The sequence below is a fragment of the Pagrus major genome, chromosome 8 (genome assembly GCF_040436345.1).
Source record: "Pagrus major chromosome 8, Pma_NU_1.0".
In the NCBI taxonomy this organism is placed as follows: Eukaryota; Metazoa; Chordata; class Actinopteri; order Spariformes; family Sparidae; genus Pagrus; species Pagrus major.
The window spans coordinates 3987453-4003400 of NC_133222.1; the positions used below are offsets into that span (position 1 = coordinate 3987453).

Genomic DNA, 15948 nt, shown 5'->3' on the forward strand with positions numbered 1-15948 from the left:
ACTCTCACTGAAGTTACATAGTGCAGGAACAAGTGATAGGAAGGCGCTACGGAAGAGTATGAGGGCCAAGAGTGAGAAGAAAAATGAGAGGAGGAAGGTTTTTCATTATGCACGTCAAGAAAAGAGTCGAAAAGTTGAAAGTAAGAGTTGAAATTCAATTTTGAGAAAAAAGTCAAAATGTTGAGAAAAAAAGGCAAAATGTTGAAAATTAAAGTCAAAGAAAGATTTCCAGAAAAAAGTGGAAATGTCAAGGAAAAAGTGGAAAAGTTGAAAAGAAAGTCGAAGTAACATTTCATGAAAAAAGCCAAAATATTGAGAAAAAAGTTGAAAATAGAGTTCAAGTACAATTTTGAGAAAAAAGTCAAAACGTTGAAATGTTCAGAAAAAAGAGGAAAAGTCGAGAGAAAAAGTGGAAAAGTTGAAAAATAAAGTCGAGGTACAATTTCATGAAAAAAGTCGAAAACTTCAAATGTTGAGAAAAAAAGTCAAAATGTTGAAAATAAAGTCGAAGAAACATTTCAAAAGTTGAAATTAGGAGTTCAAATACAATTTTGAGAAAAAAGTCAAAAAGTTGAAAATAAGACTTGAAGTACAATTTCATGAAAAAAGAGGAAATGTTCAGAAAAAAAGTGGAAAAGTTGAAAAGAAAGTCGAAGTAACATTTCAGAAGAGTCGACTCAAAGTATTTAAACTTTATTCTTAAAGTGCATAATGAAGAAAAAACGTCCTCCTCTCATTTTTTCCTCACCTCTGGCCCTAAAACTCCTCTGTAGAGACAGTATTAGTATTTCAAGGTAAAAGCTACATAATGTTGCTTTAAGCTAGTTTTTTATTTTAAAGTTGCGACTCATGTTTCTAAAACTTTATAAAAGGTGAACAAATACTGTGAAGTTACAGATATTATCTGGACGACCATTAGAGAGTCGCAACTGATGTTTATAAACCTTTACATCGGCTTAATAAAGGTTTATAAGACATCTTCTTACAGTGAATTAACTCAAGTTTGATTACCTATAAATCTAACATAGATTAATGATGTTTATTATAAAGTGTTTGGAAAACTAATCAGTTCATCCTCGAGTCCAACTGGACGTTTGTGCCAAATTTGGAGAAAGTCCCTCGATGTGTTTCTGAGATATTGTGTTCACAAGAACGTGACAGACGGACCGATGACCTCCAGCCACGGCTACTGTCGGAGCAGACACGTAAAAACAACATCCTACATTTCCCATAATGCAACCAGTAACACGTTGATTTCCATATCTTTCAAGGGTTACTGGGCAGGTTTTTGTATAAACATGACCCTGATGACATCACTATGACATCACCAGGGTTTATTCCTCACAGAAGTCTTCTGAGTCACAGACCACATAACAAAACAGTTTACAGACTGACTAACGCTCCTCATGACGAGGAAACTGTGTCAAGTTCCTCTTTACAAAGAGCGTCATCTTAACGATCCAAACTCTCACAGGTGATGGGGGCACTACAGAAGAGTATTAGGGCCAAGAGTGAGAAGAAAAATGAGAGGAGGTTTTTCATTATGCACTTCAAGAAAAAGTCGAAATTTCGAGAATAAAGTTGAAAATAGAGTTGAAGTACAATTTCATGAAAAAAGCTGAAAAGTGGAAAAGTTGAGAAAAAGTCAAAATGTTGAAAATAAAAAGTCGAAGTAACATTTCATGAAAAAAGTCGAAATATAGAGAAAAAAGTGGAAAAGTTGAAAATAGAATTGAAGTACAATTTCATGAAAAAAGTGGAAAAGTTGAAAAAAAAGTCGAAGTAACATTTCATGAAAAAAGCCGAAATATTGAGAAAAAAAGTTGAAAATAGAGTTCAAGTACAATTTTGAGAAAAAAGTCAAAACGTTGAAATGTTGAGAAAAAAGAGGAAAAGTCGAGAAAAAAAGTGGAAAAGTTGAAAAATAAAGTCGAGGTACAATTTCATGAAAAAAGAGGAAATGTTCAGAAAAAAAGTGGAAAAGTTGAAAAGAAAGACGAAGTAACATTTCATGAAAAAAGTCAAAATATTGAGAAAAAAAGTTGAAAAATAAAGTCGAAGTACAATTTTGAGAAAAAAGTCGAAAACTTCAAATGTTGAGAAAAAAAGTCAAAATGTTGAAAATAAAGTCGAAGAAACATTTCAAAAGTTGAAATTAGGAGTTCAAATACAATTTCATGAAAAAAGTCAAAATATTGAAAATAGAATTCAAGTACAATTTTGAGAAAAAAGTCAAAAAGTTGAAATGTTCAGAAATAAGAGGAAAAGTTGAGAAAAAAGGGGAAATGTTGAAAAGAAAGTAGAAGTAACATTTCAGAAGAGTCGACTCAAAGTATTTCAACTTTATTCTTAAAGTGCAGAATGAAGAAAAAACTTCCTCCTCTCATTTTTTCCTCACCTCTGGCCCTAAAACTCCTCCGTAGAGACAGTATTAGTATTTCAAGGTAAAAGTTACATAATGTTGCTTTGAGCTAGTTTTTTATTTTAAAGTTGCGACTCATGTTTCTAAAACTTTATAAAAGGTGAACAAATACTGTGAAGTTATAGATATTATCTGGACGACCATTAGAGAGTCGCAACTGATGTTTATAAACCTTTACATCGGCTTAATAAAGGTTTATAAAACATCTTCTTACAGTGAATTAACTCAAGTTTGATTACCTATAAATCTAACATTGATTAATGATGTTTATTATAAAGTGTTTGGAAAACTAATCAGTTCATCCTCGAGTCCAACTGGACGTTTGTGCCAAATTTGGAGAAAGTCCCTCGATGTGTTTCTGAGATATTGTGTTCACAAGAACGTGACAGACGGACCGATGACCTCCAGCCACGGCTACTGTCGGAGCAGACACCTAAAACAACATCCTACATTTCCCATAATGCAACCAGTAACACGTTGATTTCCATATCTTTCAAGGGTTACTGGGCAGGTTTTTGTATAAACATGACCCTGATGACATCACTATGACATCATCAGGGTTTATTCCTCACAGAAGTCTTCTGAGTCACAGACCACATAACAAAACAGTTTACAGACTGACTAACGCTCCTCATGACGAGGAAACTGTGTCAAGTTCCTCTTTACAAAGAGCGTCATCTTAACGATCCAAACTCTCACAGGTGATGGGGGGCACTACAGAAGAGTATTAGGGCCAAGAGTGAGAAGAAAAATGAGAGGAGGAAGGTTTTTCATTATGCACTTCAAGAAAAAGTCGAAATTTCGAGAATAAAGTTGAAAATAGAGTTGAAGTACAATTTCATGAAAAAAGCTGAAAAGTGGAAAAGTTGAGAAAAAGTCAAAATGTTGAAAATAAAAAGTCGAAGTAACATTTCATGAAAAAAGCCGAAATATTGAGAAAAAAGTGGAAAAGTTGAAAATAGAGTTGAAGTACAATTTCATGAAAAAAGTGGAAAAGTTTAGAAAAAAAGTGGAAAAGTTGAAAAAAAAGTCGAAGTAACATTTCATGAAAAAAGCCGAAATATTGAGAAAAAAAGTTGAAAATAGAGTTCAAGTACAATTTTGAGAAAAAAGTCAAAACGTTGAAATGTTGAGAAAAAAGAGGAAAAGTCGAGAAAAAAAGTGGAAAAGTTGAAAAATAAAGTCGAGGTACAATTTCATGAAAAAAGAGGAAATGTTCAGAAAAAAAGTGGAAAAGTTGAAAAGAAAGACGAAGTAACATTTCATGAAAAAAGTCAAAATATTGAGAAAAAAGGAAAAGTTGAAAATAGAGTTGAAGTAACATTTCATGAAAAAAGTCAAAATATTGAGAAAAAAGGAAAAGTTGAAAATAGAGTTGAAGTACAATTTCATGAAAAAAGTGGAAAAGTTTAGAAAAAAAGTGGAAAAGTTGAAAAAAAAGTCGAAGTAACATTTCATGAAAAAAGTCAAAATATTGAGAAAAAAAGTTGAAAATAGTTCAAGTACAATTTTGAGAAAAAAGTCAAAACGTTGAAATGTTCAGAAAAAAGTGGAAAAGTCGAGAAAAAAAGTGGAAAAGTTGAAAAATAAAGTCGAAGTACAATTTCATGAAAAAAGTCGAAAACTTCAAATGTTCAGAAAAAAAGTCAAAATGTTGAAAATAAAGTCGAAGAAACATTTCAAAAGTTGAAATTAGGAGTTCAAATACAATTTTGAGAAAAAAGTCAAAAAGTTGAAAATAAGACTTGAAGTACAATTTCATGAAAAAAGAGGAAAAGTTGAGAAAAAGGGGAAATGTTGAAAAGAAAGTAGAAGTAACATTTCAGAAGAGTCGACTCAAAGTATTTAAACTTTATTCTTAAAGTGCAGAATGAAGAAAAAACTTCCTCCTCTCATTTTTTCCTCACCTCTGGCCCTAAAACTCCTCCGTAGAGACAGTATTAGTATTTCAAGGTAAAAGTTACATAATGTTGCTTTGAGCTAGTTTTTTATTTCAAAGTTGCGACTCATGTTTCTAAAACTTTATAAAAGGTGAACAAATACTGTGAAGTTACAGATATTATCTGGACGACCATTAGAGAGTCGCAACTGATGTTTATAAACCTTTACATCGGCTTAATAAAGGTTTATAAAACACCTTCTTACAGTGAATTAACTCAAGTTTGATTAACTATAAATCTAACATTGATTAATGATGTTTATTATAAAGTGTTTGGAAAACTAATCAGTTCATCCTCAAGTCCAACTGGACGTTTGTGCCAAATTTGGAAAAAGTCCCTCGATGTGTTTCTGAGATATTGGCTGTGTCCAAATTCAGGGGCTGCAGCCCACGAAGGGCGCATTTGAAGGCCAATTACGTCACAACGCTGCGCGAAGGCTGTCCAAATTCGAAGGCTGCTCCACATGCAGCCCACAAATGCAGCCTTCCCCACCCTCGTTTAGGAGGACGCACCGCTACTGTCCTTCGCGGCCTCACATATCCCAAGATCCTTTGCGCACCGCTGCTCAGTCCCGAAACAGAAGAGGAAGCAAGAGAAAATGGCGACATCAAGTAGCGCAGACATGACATTTAAATTTAAGTAATGGGTTTATACTCGGCTTTTACTCATTTGAACATCCAACGCCAGATATGTTAAACTTCAAGAGACTATAAAACCTCCAAAGTTTAACTTTCAGTTAAAATACGTGAAGCTGGTAATGCTATGGTAAACATAGTTGTTATTCACCAATGGGTTAATGTTTATTTTGTAATGTTGATAATTCAATTCAGATTTGACACATTGTACACACACAAATAAATGTACACGTTTGATAGATTTGAACCAAAACAGACTTTAATGCATGAACACCTGGTGACGCAACCAGGAAATACTCCGAAGGCTAGACCGTCCCATTTAACAGCGGTGGATGTGGCCTTCAAGGTCTCTCCGAAGGACCCGGCCCTCGTGGGCCGCAAAGGCCGCGTCCTTGAAGGCTGCAGCCCCTGAATTTGGACACAGCCTCTGTGTTCACAAGAACGTGACAGACGGACCGATGACCTCCAGCCACGGCTACTGTCGGAGCAGACACGTAAAAACAACATCCTACATTTCCCATAATGCAACCAGTAACACGTTGATTTCCATATCTTTCAAGGGTTACTGGGCAGGTTTTGTATAAACATGACCCTGATGACATCACTATGACATCATCAGGGTTTATTCCTCACAGAATGAGTCACAGACCACATAACAAAACAGTTTACAGACTGACTAACGCTCCTCATGACGAGGAAACTGTGTCAAGTTCCTCTTTACAAAGAGCGTCATCTTAACGATCCAAACTCTCACAGGTGATGGGGGCACTACAGAAGAGTATTAGGGCCAAGAGTGAGAAGAAAAATGAGAGGAGGAAGGTTTTTCATTATGCACTTCAAGAAAAAGTCGAAATTTCGAGAATAAAGTTGAAAATAGAGTTGAAGTACAATTTCATGAAAAAAGCTGAAAAGTGGAAAAGTTGAGAAAAAGTCAAAATGTTGAAAATAAAAAGTCGAAGTAACATTTCATGAAAAAAGTCGAAATATTGAGAAAAAAGTGGAAAAGTTGAAAATAGAGTTGAAGTACAATTTCATGAAAAAAGTGGAAAAGTTTAGATAAAAAGTGGAAAAGTTGAAAAAAAAGTCGAAGTAACATTTCATGAAAAAAGCCGAAATATTGAGAAAAAAAGTTGAAAATAGAGTTCAAGTACAATTTTGAGAAAAAAGTCAAAACGTTGAAATGTTCAGAAAAAAGAGGAAATGTTCAGAAAAAAAGTGGAAAAGTTGAAAAGAAAGACGAAGTAACATTTCATGAAAAAAGTGGAAAAGCTGAAATGTTGATAAAAAAAGTAAAAATGTTGAAAATAAGGTTGAAGAAACATTTCCAGAAAAAAGTCAAAATATTGAGAAAAAAGTTGAAAAGTTGAAAAGAAAGTCGAAGTACAATTTAATGAAAAAAGCCGAAATATTGAGAAAAAAGTTGAAAATAGAGTTCAAGTACAATTTTGAGAAAAAAGTCAAAACGTTGAAATGTTCAGAAAAAAGAGGAAAAGTCGAGAAAAAAAGTGGAAAAGTTGAAAAATAAAGACGAGGTACAATTTCATGAAAAAAGTCGAAAACTTTAAATGTTGAGAAAAAAAGTCAAAATGTTGAAAAGAAAGACGAAGAAACATTTCATGAGTAAAGTGTAAATGTGTAGAATAAAGTCAGTATGAGGACTTTGAAGGTTTTGTTCCAATCCAGGATGTAGTGATGACACAGACTGTAGACTCGAGCAGCTCAGTCGCTCCCTCACTGGATCTGATGGACCAGAAGAGTCGACTCAAAGTATTTCAACTTTATTCTTAAAGTGCAGAATGAAGAAAAAACTTCCTCCTCTCATTTTTTTTCTCACCTCTGGCCCTAAAACTCCTCTGTAGGGGCAGTATTAGTATTTCAAGGTAAAAGTTACATAATGTTGCTTTGAGCTAGTTTTTTATTTTAAAGTTGCGACTCATGTTTCTAAAACTTTATAAAAGGTGAACAAATACTGTGAAGTTACAGATATTATCTGGACGACCATTAGAGAGTCGCAACTGATGTTTATAAACCTTTACATCGGCTTAATAAAGGTTTATAAAACACCTTCTTACAGTGAATTAACTCAAGTTTGATTAACTATAAATTTAACATTGATTAATGATGGTTATTATAAAGTGTTTGGAAAACTAATCAGTTCATCCTCGAGTCCAACTGGACGTTTGTGCCAAATTTGGGGAAAGTCCCTCGATGACCTTCAGCCACGGCTACTGTCAGAGCAGACACATAAAAACATCCTACATTTCCCATAATGCAACCAGTAACACGTTGATTTCCATATCTTTCAAGTGTTACTGGGCAGGTTTTTGTATAAACGTGACCCTGATGACATCACTATGACATCATCAGGGTTTCTGAGTCACAGACCACATAACAAAACAGTTTACAGACCGACTAACGCTCCTCATGACGAGGAAACTGTGTCTTTACAAAGAGCATCATCTTAACGAGGCGACACACCAGACGATCATGTTTTCCTTCTTCTTCTTGCATAATTAACACAAAGACATTCATTCATACAAAAGACGCTGAGACAAAGTGGCATTTCTCTCTTTTATTAGATTATAATCCGCAGAGCTTAAAATATTAAATTGCTTTTAACTTAGTTAATAATTAAAATACATAAAAACGAGAGCCAGAACTGAAGAACCCTGCAAAAAAAAAGAAATAAACAAAAAAAAAAACAGAATTAAAATAAATAAAAAAGGAGAATTATAAACCCAATCCTCCTCCATACAGAGGCTATTGTCTGACAGAACCCGCTTGCGATTCTTTGTACAGTAAAGTCCAAGCAGACTGTGCATTTTCTATACATGTGTAATGATACCGTCGTTATTATTTCTGAACTAAATTTTCCTCTGATAATCTTTTTTTTAAAAAGCAAATTTTTAAAGGGACAGATAAAAAACAAAAAAACAGAACTGGTAGATTCTTGTTTGTCGTTTTGCACTGGGAGCACTGGTGACTGTTAAACAGCGGAGCAGCTCCACACCGTCTCCTCCCACCCCCTTCTCTTTCTCTCTGTCTCTGCCGCTCTGGGCCTGCAGACATTACCTCATGTCTTTGTCCTTCTCTGCTGCAGGAGTGGGTGTTGGTGGTGGTGTCGGTGGTTAGCGGAGCTGCTTACACCAGCAAACAGCTCTGATTCAGCCTCATGCCGGCACCGGTCTGTCTCAAAGTATCGACTCTCCGATCAGATTAAATATCTAACATACAATCTTTATATTTTCTTCTCTGTCTCCCTGTCTGTCTGAGGCGCTGTCTATATGTGTGCTGCCCTCTACAGGTGGGCTCTGGGACATGTTTGTTAGGGGTACACCGGGTGATTATGTGACTAAGTTAAACACGATCGACATCTGTCGTACGAGGGGGACTGAGCAGTCTGGTGAACGAGGGACAGAGAATGAAAAAAAATAAAAATAAAAAAGAGAGAGTGACTTCTCTCTGGCAGCAGTGACGTATTCTCTCAGGTCCTGAGTAGGAAGCGCTTTAATCATCCCCCACATAAACAACCCAAACAGTGATTGGCTAGTATCGCCCCGTCAGGCAGTAACGTGGCTCCCTACTGTCCGGCGAAGTCGCCGTAGCTCCCGCAAGGCCGGCCTCCCCGCCGCTGCAGGAGGAGGAGGAGGGAGGGACGAGCCCGCAGGTGAGCAGAGACGCCTCTTCTCCACACATTAACAACACTGTACAATAAGTAGGTTGAAGCAAAGCAGAGCCCCCTTCCTGTACTGTATGTTAGGTAGAGGATGGAGGGAGGTGAGGGCACCCCCCCAGCCACAACAAAAAATAAAACTCAATAAAACTCCAACAAAAAAAAAAATAAAAGTGAAACAAAAACCAAAAAATAAAAACATACACATACTTTTTTGTTCCTAGTTTAAATTGCAGAGAAGATGGGAGGGATTTGCCCCAATGGGAGGAACGCTCACGCCAATTCCTGCTGGCGTGACAAACCCCTCCCCGCCACCCCAAACCCCCCGAAAACCCTCCCCCCTTTCCTTCCGGCTGGTTGGTTGGTGTCGTAGCGAAATATAAGGGTAGTGGAAGGTCTCTTAAAGTCCTGCTGGCACCGAGGGAGGGGGCCAGGCTGTCTTTCCTTCTCTCCTCTATCTTATCTTCTATCACCCCCCAGGGCTGCTGTCTCGCCGCCGCCCCCCCGCTCATCTCTCCGTCACGTGGTTTTGTGAAGAGGGGGAGGGCGCTGAGGCTGGGGTGGAGGGGGCCGCGGCGGGCGCCGGTTGCGGCGGGGCGGGGGTGCAGAGGATTTCGGACAGGTCGTCCATGATACAGGTCTCCTTGGGGTCGACCAGGTTGAATTCCCTTACGAAAACGATGAAATGTGCATACAGAGTGTTCAAGTGGCCCTGCAGGTCCAGAGCCACCGTCTCTTTAAAGTGCGCCCAGTAGAGGTGAGCCAGCACGTGGAACAGGTACCGGCAGATCTTCTTTACCAAGGACTCAAAGGAGTTGGGAAACTCTTTACCTGAGGGGAGAAAAATGGGACAGGAGAGACTGGATTAGGGACAGGAGCCTGACGTTGTTCGTTTTATTGACAACAAATCTGAAGAAAGACTGAAAACAGCGATGTGTTAGAGCATCTGCAAATGTTTAACAACGTGTGGCACCCCAAACTAATATCTATCATTTCTTCAAATCTTTATTCTTGGACCCAACTCATTTACTCTCACTGCCCTCTGCTGCTTCTCCCAGTGAAGCCAGCAGGGGGCAGCAGCTCAACATCAGGAGACTGTAACCCTGTACAACAGAAGAGATACTCACCATATTTTGTAGGAAAGATTTCCTCATCTGTGACCAGTTTCTGACAAAGACTCATTACAAAGTCAACATATTGTGGAGCAGTGCACTTCGTCTTCTTCCCCCTCTCGTCATACCAGTAGTATATTCTACGAAGAGAAAAGAGAGACGGAGGAAAACACGTCAATCCATGTGGTCACACACGCCTTGCAAAATGACATTTACACAACCGTGAACTGCGGATACAATTAATCATTATGATTGTATTCTTAAGAATGTCTGTGGTTCATTCAAGCAGGGAGACAAACAACACACAGGTGAGACATCACTGGGGCTCGTCACCTGACCCTATTTCCTCATTCAGGGAAAAACCCACACTTCCCATGACGTTTCAGTGACTGACTGACACGAATACCAATGACAATTTGAAGATACGAAGATACGGTCTGGTGAGACTACAAACTGTCTCTTGTGTCTCACACGGACGCGTCCTTATCCAGATATCACATTTGCGTGCTTTCAATCCAAAGGACTCACTGAACTCTTTGACCCAGAGCTTTACTTTCCTCATTGGGCCAAATTCCCCCGCTGTCGCTACTGGTCAAACATTTCCAGAGGTGGTGACCCAGATAGATAGAAATGTACAGCAGGTCACCACCTTAAAACTACATGAACGAGCAGATATTAGTAATGTAACGAGGGAGTGAATCAGGACTGATAAGTTAACCGCAGAGACGCGAGGCGAGCCGACTGATTCGCCGAGCTGGAAAAGGTCCGATTAATAATACGCAGATATGTGTACGTGTGTTAGCAGCGCGGGTCTGGGAGGCAGCGGGTCAGACATTACAAATCCTGAGGAATGTAAAGCGTCCACATAACTGACCCTGCAGGAGGGAGACCTACTGACCACAGCACCAGGACCAGACTCTTACAATACACTTACTCACACAGGATTAGACTGTGTGTGTTTGTGTGGGAGAGACCGACTGAACTACAAACATGCCTTCTCCACTCCGACATCCCACTCAGACATGATGAAACTACGGCCATGCACAGAATCACATACAGCTGCAGGACGAGTTACTTAGTGTTTATGAACAGACGGGTCGGGGGCTTTAGAGCGTTATCTTCTATTAATCTTTACTAATTATTAATTTATGCAGTTTTTGCTTACTTAAAAGCTTCTGTTGAAGATGCTGGTTCTGGTGTATCGATACTGCGGAAAATGTGTACTGAAACTGTTTAAAATATTCAAAATTGATGTGCATCGATATTTGGATCAACTCTATTTCCTGGATAGATTTTTATTTAGTTTTAGGAGTTATAGGATGGGGTACTGCAGGTGGGGTTAAGTGCTATACTATTATATTGCTATATGATACCAGGCTGCAGCTGCACAGTGTGGATGTATAAAGGACGTAATAAAAGCATAAAAAGTTTGATCATGAAACTGCTTATAAGTTTGACACTTAAATTAAAAAAAGCAAAGTATTTGATGAGATTAATCTGTGTATTTTCCGAACCAAATCCAAAACGGAGCAGACTATAAAGAAACCCGAGGTTAATGTACAGTGTGAGCGCATTACCACACATCTCCCTCTCTCCCACACACACCCATCTACCCACCCATCCGTACCAAATGGGTCTAAATAGCTACCAAATGGTTCCGTTCCCTCATAGCTCATGGAAACATTTTCTTCCTAAAATAGTGCCGAGTGCTGCCTTCGGGCCGGGTCTCTGACGCTGCTGTGACTGTGGCTCAGTCACCACAGAGGGGAGGGGGGGGCGAGGGCACTGGTGCCAGGGTCCTGCACGGGCAGGAAAGGGTGGGGTACCGGGGCAGGGTACTTTCATAAATGTTGGGCCTCCTCTCAGAAACTCAGTTTTGACAGTAAAAACAAAAACTGCATTTAAACTTTTTGTTAAAAGTGGAGACAAACAATCCTGTGTTTTTCCTCTCCATTAAGACATACTTCTGTTTTAAACAGGTCAATACACAGTGCAAACAAAAACATGCTCATCTGCACTAATGTCTTTCGCTCTTCACATACCGCAGGCAAAGCATGTTCGCCTCGAACCTTTTCTCACGGTGTGGGGTAGAGGCAGTTACCTTCAGGTGACAGCAGTGGAAAATTCCACACTTGACAGAGAGGTCGACTCGTGACAAGTCTGTCATATGTGTGTCACGTCTCAAGAGTTGTGTTGTTTGCCATTGTGCCATTTACTCTCCGGAGAGTGCAGACGTGTAGCCTGATGGTAATGTGTTAGGAGCTGTGTGTGTGTAGCGAGTACAGTTGTGGGTAATCAGGTTTTTCCAGCCTTCAGTTTACACAGGGGGAATGAAGGCCTCTCTCCAAAGACAAGGAGCTCACACATAAAGATGGCACCCCGCCCTGACAGGGCAAACTAGTTAGATAAATACTTGCATTTAGTCACCTCCCCCTCTGTTAACATGGCATGAACAGGCCTCCGTGTTATGATTATCTTTAAACGTTTAACTGCTGCAGAGGTATGCCAGGCTTTACTTTACTGTACACAGTAGAAATTAACCACCTTTGAAGAAAACTGCAGCTGCAACAGCCCTCTGAAAACATCACAGACATTTGTAAAAGAATCTGTGCGGGGGACTTTAAAGGGCAATTTCACCAATTGTACACATTAAAGTGCGTTTACAGGTCTTGGAGAGTAGTGCCGCATCTGATGATATTAGCAGACGTTCAGATAGCAGCAAGAAAACACTGGACAGGCTGGACCGCAGTGGATTAAGGTGAAGTTACACCATGTCCATCCCCAGCCGGTCTTCAGTTTCTCGCTGCTCCACTCTGCGGTCAGATTGTATATAAATTGATCCTAATGCAGCGGCTACACTGGATGTGTTTGACGAAGTTATGGATCTTGAGAGGAGACGAAACTAAATGATTTACAGCTAGAAGCACATGGTTCTACTTTTGCCAGACTACATAGTCATACTGTGGCTCTTTTAGCCTTTTTAATCTTTCTCCGACATGTGGACACTTTTACTCAGAGAATGACTTCACCATCACAGGAGGCATGACAATGATCTATAAAACTCCTGTGTTTCTGACATATAGTCTGGAATAAGAGGTCAAAAACACACAGAGAATCCAGATTTTTTCAGTCAGTTGACTGAAAAGAAAACTCACTCGAAAGATAAATCACATGAGGGGATTCATTTGCTATTTCTAGACCTCTTAAGTGGCACCCTTTTCTTCCCGTGACTCAAAATCTGTACATCTTCTTCTGTGATAATGACATCAATAAGCAGGGACAGTAGCAATTGCAATTTCCTGAGCAGTAAACAGGATATCTTTTTCTATGGTTTTGCGGCACAGACAACAGTCTGAAAGCACAACAGAAAAGGGGGTAAATGGTTTCTGTGTGCAGCTAAGTATTGTAAGAACAGGAAGGAATTTGGTACTAAAAACGCTGTAGACCACTTGATTTTTCCAAGTCAGACAGCTGAGGCGTCAGCAGACCATAGTTTTAAGACTATTGGGTTTTTAGACTCGAAAAAATGTGCCGCAGCAGAGACACAGCAGGCACGGAGACACACAGGTGCCATACTGAACCCACCGCAGCTCTTAGGTAAATATACATCCTGCTGGAGTACATTAAGCTGCATACTGCACATTCCAAGATGGACTGCGTGGTGGGTTGTTAAAATGAACCTGAAAGCAAAACCCTCCGAGCTGCGACAGTCGGGAACTGTCCCCTTGATAAATTAACCAATGGGACGCTAGATTTCTGATGAATAAACCAATGAGCCCGGGCAGGTGTGCGATGAATAAACCAGAAGCGGTGGAGATAACTTACGTGTTGCAGGCCGTCATGGCTTGACAGGTGTCCCCAGTGCAGAACTCTGAGATGGTGCTGTACTGCAGGTTGATAAGATTGAAGAATGTTGTTGCTGCGACAAAAACAAGACAGAGAAAGAGTTGTTACACAGGTGTAAATCACAGAGGACAGTCAAATACTTAAGTACCACAAAAATGAATGTGAACTTCTTGACACTGCCATGTCACGTTCTTCTGTGAAAGATGAAGACACACCTACAGTACTAAACACTATCTGTCTATCTGTCAGTTTGATTAGTAGGGCAATCTTAGTCACGTGTACAACAGTAATCCGTCAGGTCAACACATCCTTCAACAGTGTGTGAGCCTCAGAAACAAACAGAAAAATGGGAGGTTGCTGCAGCGTTGGCAAGCACGGAGAGTTGTTGCTCCAGTGACTGGAAACTGAAACAGGTATTTCTACTGTGAGGTAAACTCCTCCACAGCCTGTTCAACAAAGTATTGGGTAAATAATGGGGTCTGTTACAGGTGAAAAATGTCAAAAATGTTTTGTTCTGTATGTGAGATGCAGACGCGTGGGATCTTCCTGGTGTGTTGACATTTCTTCTTCGCTAACAATTTGCTTGAAGCCTTTTTAAACTGTCAGCGTAGCATTCTCGGCCGTTCTGGAGCAACATTCGGTGTCGATTAGCGATGTCAACATAATCATCCCCAACTTGCTAAATCACTTTAATCAATAAATAAGCCAAATAATAACCTCCAGAAACATAACGTGGATCTGTGATTCAGAGGGTTCACTTTCTGTTCAACCTGCAGACAATGATCTCGATCCAGTTTGTGAAACTTATTATTTTATGTCACGTTGAGCAAATAATCATATTTCTTGATGAAATGGATGCACAGTGTGAAATGACTCTTTGATATCTCTTTCCATGTGGAACGAACAACCCAAGGACACTTTAAAGTTGTTCTGTCCCACAGGACCGTCCTGTGTTTCCTGCTCAACAAAGTAGCTGCTGAGTGGGGAGATATTCTGCACTGTTGGTTTTTTACATGTGGGCAGAATTAAATGACTCCACTCATTATTGATTTGGTTTTAAAAAAAAACCTCTTTACTCAAAACATTGGCGCAGCCCTCTTTTTTGTGATGAAGCAAAAGCCCAATTAGTGGTAGATACAGGATGATACAAGCCTGCTTATGTAACTTCCAATTTCAACACATTACCATGTGCAAACATGTCCCATCTGCTTTACGTAAGAAAGTTTTATGACTCTAAAATAAAACGGAAAGAAGAATGTTGTTTTGTTTTTTTTCCCTTTCCCGTCCGAGCACCTGGCTGGTTTGGATACGTAACCAAAACAAAGTCCAGGAGACGGACAAAATAAAAGAGTCTCACGAGATCGATCGAGCTGCCGGGACGCAGCGAGTTTACAGAGCTCCAGAAATGATGCTCGTAATGACAGCTATAAATTCCAGTAACAGTTGAAGCTGGCAGTAAACGATTGTGTTTAAATAAGCAGTGTGTGTGTGTGTGTGTGTGTGTGTGTGTTTGTGTGTGTTGTTATTGGGAACAGACTCAACACTGTGCCAGGCCTGGATCATGTTAAGGGCTTGGCTCTGTCAGAGCTGCATCTCCAGCACCGCTGGAACATCTCGTCAAATACATACCGAGTTGGAAAAACAACTCCAAACACTTGAGGAAAACTATAAATAAGTCGAAGCGTGACTCAAGAGTTTTTACGGGATAAATAAGGTAATAAGAGTCTTTTACATTTTAACGATGCCCATAAGAAATTGCTTGTACAGGCTCTACAGGCTTGCTTTTACAGTTTGAGCTCCATGTATTCCCACACGTATCATCACAGTCACTTACTGTTGCTGGCTAGCCATTCGTTGAGGTCTATCTCTCTGGGCAGCACCACCAGCTCCTTGAGGTCAAAGTCCACCACGCGGATTTTTGTGTACTCTAGCTCCAAGTACTGCTTCTTCTCTTCTGTCGGAGGCTTCTTCCCATTTGGCTTCGTCTTCGACTTCCTGTAACACAGAAGAAGTAGAAAAGGGACAGGTTAAGGAGCTGCGAACAACTTGATGAGGGTAATAAAATAAGGAAGGAAATTACAACGTAAGCTCTTTGCTCAGTGCTCAGACGACAAGATGCCACTGCAAAATATATGGAAGCCTACCAGACATTCAGGTAGTGCAAGTCAAATGCTGAGCCAACACAGTTGCTTGACGGGTTATTTGCTATGCAAATCTAATAAAACTCAACTGAAAAAGTTATAAAAGACAAACTTCCCGCAACTTTTTCCATAGTGAACTCACAGCAGACCTCAGCAGACCAAACAAAGAGTCCTCTGTT

The 15948-nt window shown here is 39.6% G+C and overlaps 1 protein-coding gene across 4 annotated transcripts in view; it reads right to left on the reverse strand.

Moving 5' to 3' along the window:
* Positions 1 to 7554: 7554 nt before the first annotated feature.
* The window catches only part of mob2a (MOB kinase activator 2a), a 61515-nt gene continuing 53121 nt past the window's right edge, over positions 7555 to 15948 (reverse strand). For all 4 annotated transcript variants that reach the window (XM_073471950.1, XM_073471948.1, XM_073471947.1 and 1 more), the window contains exons 2-5: positions 15463 to 15623; positions 13608 to 13701; positions 9798 to 9922; positions 7555 to 9501 (exon numbers count right to left, since the gene is read on the reverse strand). In XM_073471950.1, coding sequence (XP_073328051.1) covers positions 9179 to 9501; positions 9798 to 9922; positions 13608 to 13701; positions 15463 to 15623 — 703 coding nt within the window. In that variant the 3' untranslated portion in view covers positions 7555 to 9178. The remainder of the gene's footprint in view (positions 9502 to 9797; positions 9923 to 13607; positions 13702 to 15462; positions 15624 to 15948) is intronic.